General features: G+C 51.1%; 1 protein-coding gene across 1 annotated transcript in view; it reads left to right on the forward strand.

The window, feature by feature from the left end:
* Nucleotides 1–17,854, forward strand: part of Dpysl5 (dihydropyrimidinase like 5) — an 85,536-nt gene extending 67,682 nt beyond the window's left edge. Inside the window, exons 6-13 of the mRNA XM_051172444.1 lie at nt 1,938–1,982; nt 3,551–3,626; nt 4,622–4,778; nt 9,326–9,467; nt 11,405–11,547; nt 12,458–12,665; nt 14,582–14,750; nt 17,647–17,854. Coding sequence (XP_051028401.1) covers nt 1,938–1,982; nt 3,551–3,626; nt 4,622–4,778; nt 9,326–9,467; nt 11,405–11,547; nt 12,458–12,665; nt 14,582–14,750; nt 17,647–17,732 — 1,026 coding nt within the window. The 3' untranslated portion in view covers nt 17,733–17,854. The remainder of the gene's footprint in view (nt 1–1,937; nt 1,983–3,550; nt 3,627–4,621; nt 4,779–9,325; nt 9,468–11,404; nt 11,548–12,457; nt 12,666–14,581; nt 14,751–17,646) is intronic.
* The last annotated feature ends 375 nt before the right edge of the window (nt 17,855–18,229 follow it).

The raw sequence follows: 18,229 nt of genomic DNA on the forward strand, positions 1-18,229 counted from the left end.
ACATGAGACCCTCTCTCAGAAAACAAAGAAAAGAAAATTCCGTCATTTGTAGTGGGGAAATACATATTGCATAATTCTCCCCCGTGGGTGAAATTCCCGTCCAATGCTTCCCACAGAAAAGCTTTCTCTACCCTGAGACCACCTTGGCTTTCCTCAGAAAGGCAGGGTAAACCCCAGCAATCCCCATTTAATTCTAATTTCAAGGCCCTGGAAAGACCATTTCCAGGCGTCACTTTACCCAGAATTGAACGTGGAGACAAAAGAGACTGGCAGAGTCTTCGTGTGTTAGAAGAAAATTAAGCTCGAAGCCAGGACTCTGCATTCTGGGGACTAGATTCTAACCGACGGGGAGTTTGAGCCCTTCCCACCAGAAACAAAAAGCACGTGGCTGCCCATGCTCTCTCACTCACACTAGTGGAAAGGAAAGGCACTGCGGTCCTCTGCTTAGACCCCTGTGCGCCCTTTCATGGGGCATTGACTAGGATAGCCAGTGGTCTACTCTGCTCGGGTAGGAAGCCACCTTGTGCTAGTTACCTATTCAGACATTTTCACCATTTGCAGCAGAAGCCACCCCTCCTTTCTTCAAAACCCAAAACGAAAAGTAATGGGAGGATGATATGGAATCTGTATTCCCAGCTCTGTCAAGGCCAAAGCAGAAAGAGCCCAGGTTCCTGGCCAGCCTGGGCTACATAACAAGAGCCTATCTCAGTCCACCAATCAGGGTAGTAATTAGATCCAGAAGACCCGATGTGTGGTCCTACCATCACCCACGAGCCAACTAGGCCTGCCTTCTTCCCACCTTGGGCCTGTCTCTGTCAGTCACTGGCTTAACTATAGGTCCTGTTGGACACCTCAGAATCAGTAGAGAAATGTGCAGCAGGGCTGAGAACAAAGTGCCCTCGGTAGATGTCCGCCTGGCCCGTGTGGTGTCCTGGTACCCCCAACACCACCTAAGATGGCACCTCTAGCACTTGAGAGGCAAGAAAATCAAGAAGTTCAAGGTGACCCTCAGCTATGTTGTGAGTGTAAGGCCCGCCTGGGTTCCTGGAGCCTCGGAGCACTCGATTCACAAGGTGGATCTGTGACAACAAGGACGACAAAGGGCCGACTCAGACTCCGCCCTTGGCTGTCTGTGCCAGGCAATAAGAGGAAAGAGCAAGGCTTTGCCTGGTGGGTGGAAAGACCAATGCCTGCTATCATCAGTATCTGCTGCCTAGAAGGAAGGGACCCAGGTCCGTGCCAGGGCAGCCTGACCCTCCAGAAAGCGTTTGACAGTGTCTAGAGATGTTTTTAGCTGTCTCAGCAAGGATGGTGGATGGAGTGATGCTGAGGTCTGAGGGCTAAAGACGAGGGGAGCCGCCGCAAACAGCCCCAACCACAGGACTGCCTGGGCTCCAATGTCAGTGATGCAAGGGTACAGAAAGCCTGCTCCAGGCTAATCTTGATGTATTTCCTGCATTTCTGTGATAGCCACTGCGAGAATGCATTAGCAGACCGGGAGAGTGAGACTCTAAGTTGTTTGTTTACTATCCTTTCATTGGCTTAAAACATTTGTAAAGAGTTATTATTGCTTTGTCGGGGAGGAGGGATGTACACTTGTGTCAGAGGACAGCTCTGTCAGTTTCAAGCAACAAGCTCATGTCACCAGGCTTGCCAGCAAACGCCTTTCTAAACCCTGAGTACCATCCACCAAGGATGCACCTGGTATCCTCAATCCTGGCACTCTCCTTCCATGGAAGCCCTGGTGGATGGGGCCTGGTGCCCCTGCGAGGGTCTTGCTGCTCTCCACAGCCAGTCCCTGTGGGTGAGGCCAGCCCCTCTGCTGGGCCAGCTGCTCCAGCCCTTGCTATACAGAGAGCGCTGGGGCAGATGCAGCTGGCTTGAAGGAGATGATGAAGGGGGGAAGGGTGATTACTTCTTGCCCTTGTTTTTAACAGCTGGAAGCTGAGGCCACTCACCGTGTCATCACCATTGCCAACAGGGTAAGTAGCTGCCATCCTCCACTTTGGGGCCACGGCGTGAACTCATTTACTGGAGGCCAGTGCCACAAGTGCCTCTCAGGACCCCAGCTGAACAGATGTGTTAGTCCCAGGGTTCCGGTGCACATCCCGCCCACCCTGGCTCTCGCTCCTCAAGTATAAATGGCATGTGCAGTTATAATTTAACCCTTTGCTTGCCTACGGCGGGCCTTTGTTCTCAAACTTCTTTCCCTGGTTCCATTCTCGCAAAGCCACTTAGCAAGGCACCCGTGGAGCGTGGCAGGAACCAACAAAACGATGATGCCAGAAACTAGAGCCTTGCTCTTACCTAATAAATAAATGCTTTCAACATGCACGTCACACACACCCCTCTGATCCGCTACTTCATTATGTGAAATCGGAGTTGATAGCATCACTTACTCGGCCCTGGACAGCTGCTGGGCCTCAGAGGAACCAAAACCGAGGGAGAGTGCTACGTGCCATGAACAGGCCACCCTGCAGGTGTCACTGAAGGGTTTGATTTGCTCAGATAGTCTGAACTACAGGCTTTAGAAGGATTGATTTCCCACGGTGTGGTTCCCAGGTGGCTATATCAGCATTGTGTGTCAGAATTACAGACTCAGGAACCCAAGCTGTCCGGCTGCAGAGGGACCCACTAAGTCATAAACTGGGACAGGGCCCAGCAGCTGTATTGGGAGTATGTTTGCTTTCCCCGAATCCTATGATTCTAATGAGGGCTCCAGCTTGGGACTGTCCCCTCAGAAATGGCCTGGGCTGCTGCCCAAAAGGATGTAAACCTCGACGTGTGGTCTTAGGAATGTGGAGGACAGGAGGCTGCATGTCACCCAACCCTAGGATTAGCCAACTCATACAGAATCTAGGAAAGTTTCCTGTTAGCTCAAGGTCTGGACCTTGTTCCATTGTCATTGGCAACAGTTACCATACCAAATACTTCCTGATGGATACCCAGCCTGTAATAAGGAAGGACCAATCTTCAGCTCCTTGGTTCTTAGTTCAAATGTGCCCAAAGAAGTAGACCATGGACAGTATTTGCACAGTGCTTTAGGAGAATGACTGGTCAGTACGACAGTCTATATGTTTGCGAGATTAGTGTGTCCAGCCTTAGACTCTGAGCCTGGTTTTTCTCTTGGGTCCCTTGTATCTGTTGACAAGGTGACCTTCAGACCACAAGCATCAGAATGTCAGGTACAGGATGTAATACCTGACTCTTTCCGGGTCATCATGTTTATGAGCAGAAAGCATAAAGCAGCAAAACCTCACAAGATCTGAGAAAATCTGAGGTTTAGACTCACCAGCTGCAACCTGAGGTCACCTCCTGGGTGATCTCCAGCACTGGCTTCCATCTGCCTCTACCTTGCTCCACACACTTGTGCAGTCGGCTATGTGCTCAGCCTGCCAGCCCTGCCTCCCAAGCATAAACTGTCATCTAGTCATGGGTAACGAGTGACGCACAGGCATGTATGTTGGTGCGGGACTGATGGAGGGGCGGTTTGGGGTGTGTGGCTGCTTTATGGGGGTTACTGCTACTTCCTGCTATCTCTTGCCTTTAGACTCACTGTCCCATCTACCTGGTCAACGTGTCCAGCATCTCTGCTGGTGATGTCATTGCAGCTGCTAAGATGCAAGGTGAGTCCTAGGCGTGCACCTCATGCTGTGGGGATGACAGAAGGGTCCGGCAGCTACCATTCTGCCAGGCTTGGCTGCTGAGACCAGGGATAGCCTGCCCTTCCCATATCTTTGCAATTGTCCACCTCAGAGTGCCCTGCGCTAGCTAGAAGCAGTCCCCTCCTCACATGTGTATGCATAGCAGCTTTCTAGAAACATCTGTCAGGTAAAATGATTGGAGTCCTAAATTGATTCACTAATTGGTGTCTTTGGGGGGCCTGTTACATTGAACTAACAGGTACCTTGGCAAATAACAAAATTCTAAACCAGTTCCAGTGGGCACGTCAGGGAGCAGGATGGAAGACACTGGTGAAATAACAGTGTGTGGGCTCAACTTGAACCCTGTGTCTGACCTCTGAGGGACATCTGCGTGTCTCCTAGGACTGGGAGTACTGAAACTATTAGCCTGGGATGCTGTAAGGGTCTGGTGACAGGAGAGACAAAGTCAGGACAGAACCCTGGGGTGTAATCCAGGAGCATGGGTGCCATAACCTTCATAACATTTGACATCTGAGCCCCACCTTCTGCCTCTCCTCCAGCTGGAGTTCCCTGTGGGATCCCAGCGAGGCTGTCGGCCCAGCTTGCTGACCCAGCATCTCCCAGCGCCATCAGATCGCCTGCCTCCCCAGAGAACAGGCTGGGCTTCCCACAAGACCTGGCACTACACGCCTGCCGTACCACCACCCTACCTTACTCCCCACGCTATCCATATACAGTGGCCCCGGCTACATCAGACTCCTTAGAATTCCCTTCTGTCTCTCCTGGCCTCAGAACCCATGTCCTTCTCTTCCCAGGGTCAATAGAATGAGAAAGGCTCTGGGCTCTTACATGCCCGAGGGAGCTGGGGTGAGCCCTTTCCTCTTTGCCTTCAGCTCCTTTACCTGTGTAGTGAGAAGCACAGCCCAACCCCCTCTTAGGCCAGGGCTTCCTAATTATGTTTTTGACTCTTCTTCCAGGGAAGGTGGTGCTGGCTGAGACCACCAACGCCCATGCCACTCTCACAGGCTTGCACTACTACCACCAGGACTGGTCCCATGCAGCCGCCTATGTCACAGTGCCTCCTCTGAGACTGGACACCAACACTTCCACCTACCTCATGAGCCTGCTGGCCAAGTAAGGTGTTTGAGCCGGACAGCACTCGGGTGTGGGGACTTCAGGCCTTTAAGATGGCGTCCTCCAGCTCTAGAAACCAAACCTGACCTGGGGTTGGTTCTGTGGGGCCCACAGGGTGATGTGGCATGAACATCCTTCTCCAAAGCCCAACAGTCACTTGCTGTCGTTCTTAGCTTCTCTGACAGCTTGATTTGGAGTGAGATCATTAGTCGGCATTTCAGAGGCCACTGGCACCTTACCCTGAAGCGCAGTGGGGAGCTGCGAGATGGGAGCCAACATCCCCCAATATGTGTGATCCTCTCTTTTCCTGACTGTAGTTTATTGTTACTGTAACAAATTGCCGGAGGGAGCAACTTTTAAGAGAAGAAGAGCTAGCCAGCACCGTGGCAGTGGCAGTGGCGCAGGTCTGTAACCCCAGCACCCAGGCAAGCAGAGGCAGGCAGATCTCTGTATTCAAGGTCAGCCTGTTCTACAAAGCAAGTCCAGGGTACATAGAGAAACCCTGTCTCAAAAACAAAAAAGAGACAGACAGACAGACAGACAGACAGACAGTCCTCCATGAAGGCATCGGAGCAGGCAGCTAAGACTTCATATCCCAGTGGATCGAGAGACAGAGAGCAGAGGAACGCTGGCTGTTACCTGGTTTTCTTTCCTTTTTGTTCAGCCCAGACCCTCAACCCTTGGGATGGTACTGCCCGTATTCTTCCTTCGATCCTTTCTAGAAAAGCCCTCACTGACACACCCAGAGAGCACCTCACTAATGCCCTGGCAGTTGACGTGGGCACTAGCCATACTTACCTTCACATCCCCGTGGCCACCTCGGTTTCTCTGCCTCAGTTTGTCCCTTCCTCCTCCTGTGCATCCTTCCTCCTTTCTGTCCCCTCCCTGGTCTCTCTTCTTCCCTTACACCCTCTTCCAACCTCCATTCACAATCCCCATTCTGTCTTGTGCTCAACCCCTACCATGAAGAAAACAGTGGCAGGAGCATTCTGGACTTGGCAAGGCACAGTCACGAAAGGTTGGCTTTGTTCCCATGGCAGCTTGTAGAGTCTTTATCCTCTGCTACTGGCATTCTGGGATGGGACATCACTTTCTCTTCTCTTTGGCTCTGAAAGTCCTGTCTACTTTAGCGTCAGCTCCTAGTCCAATTCTCCAGCTCTCTCTGCTCATCCTGAGGCAGATGGAGGGGAAAGAAAGGTGCGGCATCTTCTCTATGCCCAGGCATGTCTCTTGGTCCTCTCCCAGTGCCAGCAAGAGCCCTGGGGAGGCCGCTTACACCAGGCCACTTACTACAGTGCCCCAGCCTGCAGAAAGCTCATGGAATTTGACTGTCCCTTTGGTGGGAAAGCAGGCTGGACTACCTGTGTCTAACCCAGAGCCTGGATGTAAGGTGAACTAGTGGGGACAGGGTACAAAAGCACCTCTCACGCCCTGGAAAAGAAGTTTATCTTTGGGTCCTGACATGAAGTTTAGGTTTCTGGAGAGGCAAGAGGCACAAATAACTAAGCTATACTGGTCAAGGTGTAGTCTTGCCCAGCACTGAGCCATTCTGGTCTAGGTCCAGTCTCCTTAAAAGATCGTCCAGCAAGTCGTCAGATCTGTGTGAAATCTCTTTGCAGGGACACATTTTTCCTCCTTCTCACCAAGCTACCATCTACTCTCTCAGCATGGAGATTCCAGAGGAAACTCTAATTTAATGGAGGTGTTCAAGTGACCCAATAAATAAAGGGAGGAGATATTGAGGAAGACATCTGATGGCAACTTTGGGCTTCCTCATGCATGTTTGCACGCACGTGCACCCACACACATGCAAACATGCACAATACCCATACCTACGTACCTACATACATACATACATACATACATACATATTTTGTAAAGCACTATGATCTCTGGATTCAAATCCAGAGAATGTATTGAAAGACTCCACTTGCTACAAGCAGATTCACCAAAGACACACAAACACAGTAAGTGTCCAGTCCACCCATACTCAAATAGACAGGAAAATGAATGTTCATTGAATAATTTAAGTTTTTATATTTAGCCTGCTTTCCCACTTGCTTTAATTATTTAAGCACATTCTCATGTAAGAATTATGATTTCATATAGTAGAGAAATAGTCTTCATTCCTTTTTAATCGGTGCACATTGTAAATGTGTGCTATTTTATAGGATTTGGGACACAATTTAACTATTTATAGGATTTTGTGATTACTATAATTTTCTTCTATAACATGTTATTGCTATAATTTATGTGATAGAAAATGCTGGCTGGAAAGCCGAGACAAAGTTACCTTTCCTACAAGAGAATCTGAGTTGCTTGCCCATCATTTACTTTATGGTATAATTTCTTAGGTTAAACATGAGTAAAAAGTACAACTCACACTTGTCCTTTATGTTGAAATCTGGTTTCCTGGGCAGGTGAGGTGGCTCAGCAGGTAAAAGGGACGGTGGCACCAACCCTGACCACCTGACTTTGATCCCCAGAACCCACATGTTAGAAGGAAGAACCCACTCCTGAAAGTGGTCCTTCTGAAAGTGGTCCTCCTGAAAGTGATCTTCCTGAAAGTGATCCTCCTGAAAGTGGTCTTCCTGAAAGTGGTCCTCTGAGTGCTACCTGCTTCTGAAGAAGCTGAGTGCTCAGCTAAAGGGTGGGGGTTGAGCCTGAGTTTCAGGGTTAGCTGGCCTGCAGCCCATTATCCTGTGTTGGAATCATCTCTAGCCTAAGCTCTCTCTGTTGGGGGAGTGGCAGCACTGGGGAGTCGGGGGTGGGGTGAGGGCGAGGGTCTCTAAGAACCCTGAGAGTCCATCATTTCTCATGACTTCTGCAGGGGCAGGGAGCCTCGGGGGACTATAGAACACTCCTATTCTGTGGATGTCTCTTCCTGCCTCCACAGCCCAGGGCAAGGTCAGCCCTGTACGCCCCCACACCAAGAGCTGAGTCATCTTGCTGTGGATTTGCCAGGGACATTAGTCTTTGGCAAGAGCCTTACTGACAGGGCTGCCAGCTCTCTATGTAGCCTGACTGAAAACTGTTCAGGAGCCTCAAACAAGAGCTACTCAGCTCCCAGGGCCTCTCTTGAGTGGGCGGCCTGCTTAGCCCATGCGCTTTCTTGCTTGCTTTCTTTTTAATTTATTTATTTATTCATTTTACATCCCAGTAGTAGTCCCTTCCTTCCTCTCCTCCCTGTCCCACCCTCCCTCCCCTATCCCTATCCCCTTATCACTCAAAAAAGGGGAGTCCCCCTACCCACCCACCCCAGATCATCAAGTCACATCAGGACTGAGTACATCCTCTTCCTCTGTGACCTGGCAAGGGGGGAAATGATCAAAAAGCAGGCAATAGAGTCCATGTCAGAGACAGTCCCCACAGCTCGGGCTCCATGTGGGTCCACTAGCCCATGTCCTGGGTAGTCCCAGCAGTGTCCCTGGTTCCACAGGATCCCGCTTCAGCCAGGTCCCTCCCCGGGGTGTTTTGCCCTAGTGGCATAAGCATTCTCATTGCTGCAGCTTCTAGTAAAGAAATCTCTGAACATGGGTGCTCTGTCTCCCTCCCTCTTTGGCAGAGAGCAGGCCACAGTGTGCTTCTTTAATCGCCCTTCCCCGGTTCTGATTCTGCCTGAGGTCCTGGTTGAGTCTTAGTCACCTGTAGCCCTAATCAGCTGAAGACTTTGTCGTGGATGCTGCTGTTGACATCCCATCATCTTCCAGACAGTAGCTTGTTAAGTCTTGGCACTCTTTCTCTCTCTCTCTCTCTGTCTCTCTCTCTCTCTCTGTCTCTCTCTCTCTCTCTCTCTCTCTCTCTCTCTCTGTCTCTCTCTCTCTCTCTCTCTCTCTCTGTCTCTCTCTCTCTCCTCTGTCTCTCTCTCTCTCTCTGTCTCTCTCTCTCTCTGTCTCTCTCTCTGTCTCTCTCTCTCTCTCTCTGTCTCTCTCTGTCTTAAGTTTAGCACTGAAGCTTGGAGAAGTTTTGTCAAACACCTGCTGGGACAGTGTGGGGCAGGCTGCAGTTGGCATGTGTGCCCTTGACATTACCACCACCTCTCCTATCTCCCCCTAGCTAAACCTTAACTGGTGGGCAAGTTGTCCTCTGCCCAGTTTTTGTTGTTGTTGTTGTTGTTGTTGTTGTTGTTGTTGTTGTTGTTGTTGTTTTTCAAGACAGGGTTGTATATCTCTGTGTAGCCCTGGCTGTCTTGGAACTCACTCTGTAGACCAGCCTGGACTCAAACTAAGAGATCCACCTGCCTCTGCCTCCACACTGCTGGGATTACATGCGCCATTGCTGCCCAGTTCCACCCACTATTTAGCAATCACCAACCCAAGCATTTACTGGAGTCTCCACTCTGCACAGATGCCAGTTCTGAAGATAGATAAATTGCTCATTTAAACGAAAGAAATAAAACCATTAGAAGTCATGCAGCAGATAAGCTTCAGAACCAGGTTAAAAATGGATTCTCTAGGGCCACAAGCCTAGGCTGTCCCCTTCAACTTGTCCTCACCCTCGGAGGCATCGGCCTCCTGTCCCCTCGCTGGTCATTTCTCTCTCCACAGTGACACTCTGAACATCGTGTCGTCAGATCACCGGCCATTCACCACAAAGCAGAAAGCCATGGGCAAGGAGGATTTCACCAAGATCCCACACGGTGTGAGCGGTGTGCAGGACCGAATGAGCGTCATCTGGGAGAGGGGAGTGGTAGGTGTCTGCAGCCTCGCCCGCGCTGAAGATGTCAGCAAACCTCGCTCGTGCTAGGGTCCTCTAGAGGAACAGAGCTGGTGGAAGGAACATATAAAAAGTTCTAAGAGTGGCTTACAGGCTGGTCCGACAATCTCTGTCTCCAAACAGAGAGCCCCAAGTTGCGACACTTGTCCAGCCCATGAGGCTGGATGTCTCTTTTCGTTGGAATCCCAAAGAAACAGGCTCTAATATCAGCTAAGGGACGCCTCAGCAGCAGTGTACCCCACACCCAACTTGCCAGCCAGAGTGAGAGCAAGCAGACAAGGAACACAAGCTCCTTTCGTGTCGTGTGTATATCCCTCACATTCCAGTCAAGCTGACCACCGGGAATAGCCACCCCAAGACAGCTGACCTAATCACGGCTCCCGTTTGAGGCAAGAAGTTGGTAGTGTCGGCAGGTGACACGGTCATGCTTACCTAGGACAGCGGCACGTACATGGGGCGGGGTGGCCGGGGGGTGGGGGGGACTTTACATGTAAGCCACTGTGCCTGGCTACCATACGTCGTTTTAGTAAATGAATTCATTCTTTTTTTTCCTTTCATATTTTAAATCATTTTTTAGTTTCTTCCTAGAGCACTACAAAGTTGTGGACTTTTTATAACACTGGGTTTTTGGTTTTGGTTTTTTTGTTTTTGGTACTTTCGATCTAGCCCAGGCTTTCATACATGCTAGGCTGGAGCTCCGCCTCTGCCACCATCCCTTAAAGTGTCTTTTTAAAATTGCTACATAATATTTTCTCCAATGGAAATGCTATATTTAATTCTTCCTTTGAAGCTTTTGGCTATTTCCTGTTTTCACACTTCAAAGGATGCTGAGCGTCACCATTTCTAATTACTTCCTTAGGACAGATTCTAGAAGGAGATTTTTGGGTCAAGGGATATGAATATAAAGTTCTGGGTATATTTTGTTTAATTGAATTTCAAAAAAAAATAAAGGCTGGAATTTCATTTGAATACCACCTGCCCTGCCCATGATGAGTAAGTATTTTTTGGTTTTTATCTATCATGGAATGCACTCAACACTCAGTATCAGCTCAAAGAGATTTGAAGTCCTGAAAAGCTCAGGGAGAGGCCAGGAGTTAGCTCAGGATGTGTCCCTTGAGGGAAGGCACACAGCTGGTCTGGCGCAGTGCAGGCAGCTCTTTCAGAGCACAGACTATGCAGTAGCCTCCACCCCCCCCCACCCCCCCAATCCCCTTACCCTGCCATCTAGCCACAATCTCAGGTGTTCACAGTCCACAAAATATTAAATGGAAAACTCTAAAAATCATTCCTAAGTTTGGGGGAGTTGTTTGTTGTCTGAGACAGGGTCTTACACTGTATCCCAGGCTGGCCTGGAGCTCACTAACCCAGGCCATAAACTCACAACAGCCCTAGGACTGCAGGCATGAGCTACCACGCACTATACTGTAATTATTAAATACGTTTTGTTACAATATGTAGTTAAATTGTTCTATTGTATTAGCAGATGTTAGTCTCCAGCTGTGCCTAACTTATGAGTTAACTTGGTTGTAGGTTTGCATGTTTAGGAAGCAAGCCTAGTATGCATAGGGCTCGGTTCTCTGTAGTCTCGGGCATCCTGTGGGGGCCTTGGGAGAATTCCAACAAACAAGAGGGGGTGTAAGCTCCTTCACATGAAGTGAGGCCCCTTAGTCGTCCCAAATGGACACATAAGTGGAGCTGCGAGTTACCAGGGTGGCCAAATGGGTAAGGGTTAAAGGAGCAAGCAGATGCCAGTCGACTCACACGAGACAGTGCACATAGCACTGTTCGCCTTAGGACCACAGACGTGACCCTTGGAGATAAAAGACCACAGGCTGGGTAGGTAGCAGATGCCTGGGGAGGAAGCCACACGTGCAGAGCCAGGCTGATCTGACACTTCTGCCACATTCCAGGTTGGAGGAAAGATGGACGAGAACCGTTTTGTAGCCGTCACCAGTTCCAACGCAGCCAAGATTCTCAACCTGTATCCCCGCAAGGGCCGCATCATCCCCGGAGCTGACGCCGATGTGGTGGTGTGGGACCCGGAAGCCACAAAGTAAAGCTTGCCACTAGCTTCCTGGCGTTAAGGGGGACTTGGGGTTTTTTTGTGCAGTGGGGAAGGACTTGGGATTTTTAAGAACTTCTATTTACAGAACTGCAAAGGCAAACAATCTTTGCACCATTTCTTCCTTCCTTCCTTCCTTCTTTCTTTCCTTCCTTTCTTGTTTTGAATCATGGTTTCTCTGTGTAGCCTTGGCTGTCATGGACTTTGTAGACCAGGCTGGCCTCCAACTCACAGAGATCCACCCGCCTCTGCCTCTCCCTGTGTGCTGGGATTACAGGTGTGCGCCACCACACCCAGCTTCTTTTCTTTCTTTCTTTTTATTTATTTATTTATTTATTTATTTATTTATTTATTTATTTATTCACTTTGCATCCAGTCGTATCCCTCCTCCTCTCCTCCCAGTCCCACCCTCCCTCTTTCCTCATCTCCCCTCCCCTGTTCCTCAGAAAAGGGGAGCCCTTCTACCCTCCCACCCCAGCTCATCAAGTTGCATCGGGACTAAGCGCATCCTCTATCTTTGCACCATTTCAAGTGTCGAGAAATGTGACAGTGGCATGCCAGTGACCATCTTCCTTTCATGCTCTATGTACACCCATTCCTTTGTATATCCGTGCGCAATGTCCCTCTGCCCCTCTTCTGGGCACCAGCTAGATGGGGAAAGCACACGCCTATATAACCTCCTTTTACATTCATTCTCTAACGGCTCCGTGTCCAATATGGCCCCATATTCGAGAGGCTGGGGGTGAGGGTTTCAGGCCAAGCATTGTGAGGGGATGGAGGGAAGCCCATATCAGACAGCTCTGGGTACCATTCCCTCCCGTTGGGCAGCCTCTCTTCCCATCAGGAGGCGCTATCTCTACATGTGCTCAGGATACCGTGTCCCACCTTCGCCTCCCACCAGGACCATCTCAGCCAGCACCCAGGTGCAGGGTGGAGACTTCAATCTGTACGAGAACATGCGCTGTCATGGCGTACCGCTGGTCACCATCAGCCGGGGACGTGTCGTGTACGAGAATGGCGTCTTCATGTGTGCAGAGGGCACCGGCAAGTTCTGTCCCCTGAGGTCCTTCCCAGACATTGTCTATAAGAAGCTGGTGCAGAGAGAGAAGGTAAGGTGGGGCTGGAAGGAGGATGTGTGGGGAGGGGCCGGGGCCCTTGTTGGAAGGCATCTTCACTGTCCCCCCTTTAACTCTCAGACACTGTCATGTTATGTGTTAGTTATTTTTGCATTGATGTGACCCGAATGCCTTCAGAGAGGAAAGGGTTAACAGAGCTCTTGGTCTCAGACACTTTAACGTAACCAGGTGCGGTGACCAGGTGTGGTTTACAATAATGGGACTCTGTACAGTGACTGTCCACTTGCAGCAGATGGGGAAGAAGACAGAAGACAGAACTAGAGGCCACCTAGTAACCTTCAAAGGCCAGCCATGTCCCATATCCTGAAGAGCCCAGGGCCCCCAGCCAGGGAATAAGCATTCAGAAGGTGACCCTATGGGAGACAGTTCGGTCTCGAGCCCTCACACACACAGTTTCCCCTGGATGCTGTCTATCACCTTGCATCCAGAAGAGTATGTGGAGGGGCAGGAGAGATAGGGGGGTTGGAAGTTTCTGGTTTCCACCTCTCATTTTGCATACATCTGTGATGATGGTGCCGATGTGTGTTGTGTGTATATGTGCATAGAGTGCCTATAGAGACCAGAAGTTTCAGACGTGCCTGGAGCTAGAGTTGCAGGCTGTTGTAAGCCACCTCGTGAGGTGCTGGGAACCGAATTCGGGGGCCTCTGCGAGAGCAGTACACATTTTTAACCTCTGAGCCATCTCTACAGTCTCAATAGATGAAATTTAAATGGGCAAGCAGAGAGGGAGCTTGGCGAGTGTGACTGTGAGCAGCGAGGTCCTCCTGATACACAGGCTGGTTGCTCAGTTCCTTTCCTCTCTTGCTAATGCCACGGGGGCCTTCAGAGATCCTCTGTGTCTGTTGTTTCTCTCAAAAAGACTGGGCAGGCAGAATGCAACATTGTAATTGAGGTTCCATCCCAAAGGATGCAGTGCTCACATCCCATCCCAAGGATACAGTGCTCACATCATATCCCAAGGATGCAGTGCTCACATCATATCCCAAAGGATTCAGTGCTCACATCCCAAGGATGCAGTGCTCGCATCCCATCCCAAGGATACAGTGCTCACATCCCATCCCAAGGATACAGTGCTCACATCATATCCCAAGGATGCAGTGCTCACATCATATCCCAAAGGATTCAGTGCTCACATCCCAAGGATGCAGTGCTCGCATCATATCCCAAAGGATTCAGTGCTCACATCCCAAGGATGCAATGCTCGCATCCCAATGATGCAATGCTCACATCCCAAAGGATGCAGTACTCCTATCACATCCAAAAGGATGCAGTGCTCACATCACTGCTGCTGCTGCTGCTGCTCCCTCAGCTACCGCAAGTACTACCAACACACTTTCTCCCCCTCACAGTAGCACTTTTAATATAGTGAATCGCCATAAATGACCTAGGCCAAGCTAGCCCTACGTGACAGAGCTGAAATCGGATCCTTGGTGGTCTGGTTTGGGCAGTATAACTCCTGACCCGTTAGCATTGCTTCCAGCAGTGCCCCATGTCCAAACCAAGTGTATCTAGCCTGAGTTTTCACCGTGTTGTCAGGCCACAGGACACGGTCTGGCCTGTTGGGAGCCTGGCACCGTCAGGACACCACTGCATGTGTGTCACCATGCTCACCACGGAGGAGTTATTCAACTGTTTCCTTGCCAAACTCCCCTGGAAGGAGTCCGCCCCTGTGGAGGGCAGAGACGGGGGCACCTCCTGCACATGAGCACATGCACGTGCATTCACACACTCGTCTTAGCAGCAAGAAAGTCATTCTTCAGCACCTGGGACATGGAAGCAACACACCTATCACCTGTGCGTCCTGGGTACTGTGCGTAGCGGCAGCTGTTGGTGGAGACGGCTGCAGCTGTGCACTTGGCTCTGACGTTCCTGTCTTTTCTCTTCACTAGACCTTAAAAGTGAGGGGAGTGGACCGCACTCCCTACCTAGGGGACGTCGCTGTTGTTGTCCACCCTGGGAAAAAAGAGATGGGAACACCACTGGCAGACACTCCCACAAGGCCCGTCACCCGGCATGGGGGCATGCGGGACCTTCATGAATCCAGTTTTAGCCTCTCGGGTAAGGAAGGGTGAGGTGTGGGGGAGCTGGCAGACAGAATAGAGGCCCCGGAAGTGGCTGCAGCCTGCAGGTCTTTTGTAGCCATGAGATGTGCAGCACACGCTGTTAGAGGCAGATAGGCTGAAGGACCTAGGAGAGCTCACTAGCTGCTAGACAGGCCACAGGCCGTTAGACACACTCCCTAGCGGTATGTTTCTGTCATGCACCTCACTGTCCCCTCCCTCCCAGCCTCACTGCAGCCCCTATTACCCTGTTGCTCTTATTACTTATTTCCGCCCTCTGACCTTCACACATCACCTCACCTTTTCTCTGCTTTCACTTTTTGTTTTTTTAACCAGGAATTGTATTATATAGATTTCAATAGCTTTAAAACGTTTCTTTCTTTTGGCTCTGGCTCCCAGTTTCTCAACTTACTTCCATGCCCTAGCTCCACAGAATCCCTAGGCCCCTCTGTCAATCCCCATTTTTATTACCGTGCTCTCCCAGTGACACCAACAAGTGAGCCTGGGACGCTTTATACCTCAGACGTCCTGTGGTCCTTGCGTGGGGACCATTACCTCATAAACGATGAGGCGTTCTCAATGGAGAGCAGACAGAGGCTGGAAGGGTGGTAGTCCTTCAGGAAGCACCGCCACGGTTTGAAAGGGCAGTGGCCCAGCCTCCTTGACTCCAGGACTTGCCAGAGAGAATCCACTGCAGCAAGGGCTGCCTCTATCTGGGCAAGAAAAGCAAAAGGAACAAAAGCATAGAATTCTAAGGTGTTGGGAATGAGGACCAAGCACAAGCCATCCCAGGGTGAGAGGCCTAGGACCAGTTGAGACCCGCCTACTGAGACTCCGCCTACTGAGCTCCCACCCACTGAGGCCCCGCCTGCTGAGGCCCCACCCACTGAGCCACCGCCTACTGAGGTTCCTCCTACTGAGGTCCCTTCTGAGACCCCACCTATTGAGTTCCCTCCTACTGAGGCCCCACCCGCTGAGGCCCACCCCCCCACCCCCCCACCCCCCCACCCCCCCACCCCACCCCCCACCCCCCGCCTACTGAGGTTCTCTCCTACTGAGTTCTCTCCTCCTGAGGTCCCTCCTCCTGAGACCCCACCTACTGAGGTTCTCTCTTACTGAGGTCTGTCCTGCTGAGGCCCCGCCTACTGAGGTCCCTAGGTGCCCAGCTTTGTGCTGAGAGCAGCTTGTGCCAGGGAAGTGTGATTACCCCGGAGAGTGCTGATGGCCGGTGGAAAGGAGTTCTCCAAAAACACATTCCCAAAAGGGCTAGTCGCATCGACAAGTGGTGGTGCATGAGTGCTGGGTGGTGTTTCCAGAGCACTGTCCAAACACATGGAGGCTTTGCCAGTCTGGGACGTGTGGATTCCTAGGACCCGAGCATATCACAGGCGGCAATAGCCGACCCCACAGGAAGTGAAAAGATCCTGGGACTATGGGGCCTGACTTGACAGTGTCTCCTTCAGGCACAGCAGACCTCAAGTTGCCTGTCAGCTCTCTTCCAGCCCCAAGTCTTAATCTGTTGAAGATGAGAACACTAGACCTTCCCTTCTTAGTCTTAGAGTTCCAAGGAGTTGGGGTCATTGGCGTATGAGTCTTTCACTTTCCAGAATAGTTACTGGTTTCCTGCTCTGTCCTCTGGTCTACTCACTGAGCCCTGTGCATGAAGGTCGGTGTGGTAACTGGCTAACCCCTTTCTTGCTCTGGTAGCACAAGTGAGTGAGTGGGAAAGCTCGTGCAGTAGGCTCTGCGTCAGGAAACCTGGGTTCAAATCCAGGCTCTTCAGACCTCTTACACTGTAAGATGTGGAAATTATATGTCTCTGGTTTTCTCGCCCAGATAATGGAATAGAGAAGTGAGGATTAATTGGCCGAGTACCTGGAACTGGGGGGATGGCTCAGTTGGTAAAGTAATAGCTTTGTAAGCACAAGGACCTGAGTTCAATCCCACGAAACTGTAGTACCGAGATTGCCCAGATCGTGAGACCCCCAAAATGGCCACCAGGACTCGATACAATGCAACATACACAACGTCCTGTATTACTGGCTCAAACTTCGGATCACAATCCTTCCTGACGCAGCAGGATAGGAGAGTGACCCCGAGCTTCAAGGGCAATGGGTTTATAAAGGAAAGCGGGGACCCCGGGGATTGTGGGTCCCGGGAATGTCAGCCTTTAGCCAGGTTTGGGGGAAGGTTGGATCTTCAGGGAAGTTGTGGGTCACAGGAATGTTAATCTTTAGGCAGGTTGGGTGGAGACTGAGTCTGGAGGGGATTTTTTTTTTTAATCTCAGAGGAACATTGGGAGCTAATTGTATCTAATCGCTCCGGTGGAGCTTCTGGGGACTGCTGGCAGGTCTAGTTTATGGCAGTGTGTGGTCATTCCCGGAACGCAGGGAGAAGTGAAATCACCTGGAGGACAGGTTCTCACAGAACATTCACGGACCACGGCATTATTTGCAGAATATACATTACATATAGAATATGGCATTAATTTTGCCCTTACAAAACCATTGGAAAAGTCAGGCATGGGGCTGGAGGCTTAGCAGTTAAGAGCATGCACTGCTCGCCTAGGGGACCTGTGTTCAGTTCCCAGGTTCCCAGCACTCATTGCCTGCTGTCCAGCAGCTCACAGCCTGCTCCAGGGGGATCCAAAACCTCTTTGGGCGCATGCATATACCAAACACAGCCCCACGCCTGTCTTAAAGTGGGTGGACAGCATTATCTGGCCTCCGTGTACCCAATGAGGGCCACACGCCCGTTAAGGAAGTGGTGGGAGAGGAGAAAGCAAGTACCCACACACGGTTTAACTCAGCCCCTTGGTCCTCGCGCTGAAAGGGCAGCCTTTAACCCAGGCGGCAGCTTCAGTTTGGTTGACTCGCCCTGCTTCCTCCCTGCAGGTTCTCAGATTGATGACCACGTTCCAAAGCGGGCCTCAGCTCGGATCCTTGCGCCCCCTGGAGGCAGGTCGAGCGGTATTTGGTAAAGGCTCTGACCAGCACTGCCGCCCCCCAAGTGAAGATGCTCCACCGCCACCCGCCTGCACACCTTCCGGCCACAGCTGCAGCGGGTGGGAGAGGTTGGGCTGGGCAGCGCACCATCAGTGGGGGGCTCCAGGAACCAGGGAGCCCTCCCTTTGTCTGAACATGATTCACGGGGCTTTGATCCACCCCTAACAAGGCACTTTGAGCTGTCCCTCATGCTCTTCCTACCTTGGCCCTGGGGTTTCTCTGGGCCCCAGAAGCCCACACTATGCACAGCACCCAATGCATAGCACCTGGCCCCGCCCCTCCTCTCACCTGGCCCCGCCCCTCCTCACCATGACCTCCTGTGCCGGCTCTGGGAAGGCCCAGACTTTAGTGCCCTGCCCTGCTGCCTACACAGACAGGTGTCCAGAGCACTTTAGCAGACATGTTTTATAAGCAAGGCCTTCCCCTCTCACCCTATAGGCCCCATGGTGACATTTCCCAAGTCAGACAGGTG

This window comes from Acomys russatus, chromosome 1 (assembly GCF_903995435.1).
Source record: "Acomys russatus chromosome 1, mAcoRus1.1, whole genome shotgun sequence".
NCBI classification, from domain to species: Eukaryota; Metazoa; Chordata; class Mammalia; order Rodentia; family Muridae; genus Acomys; species Acomys russatus.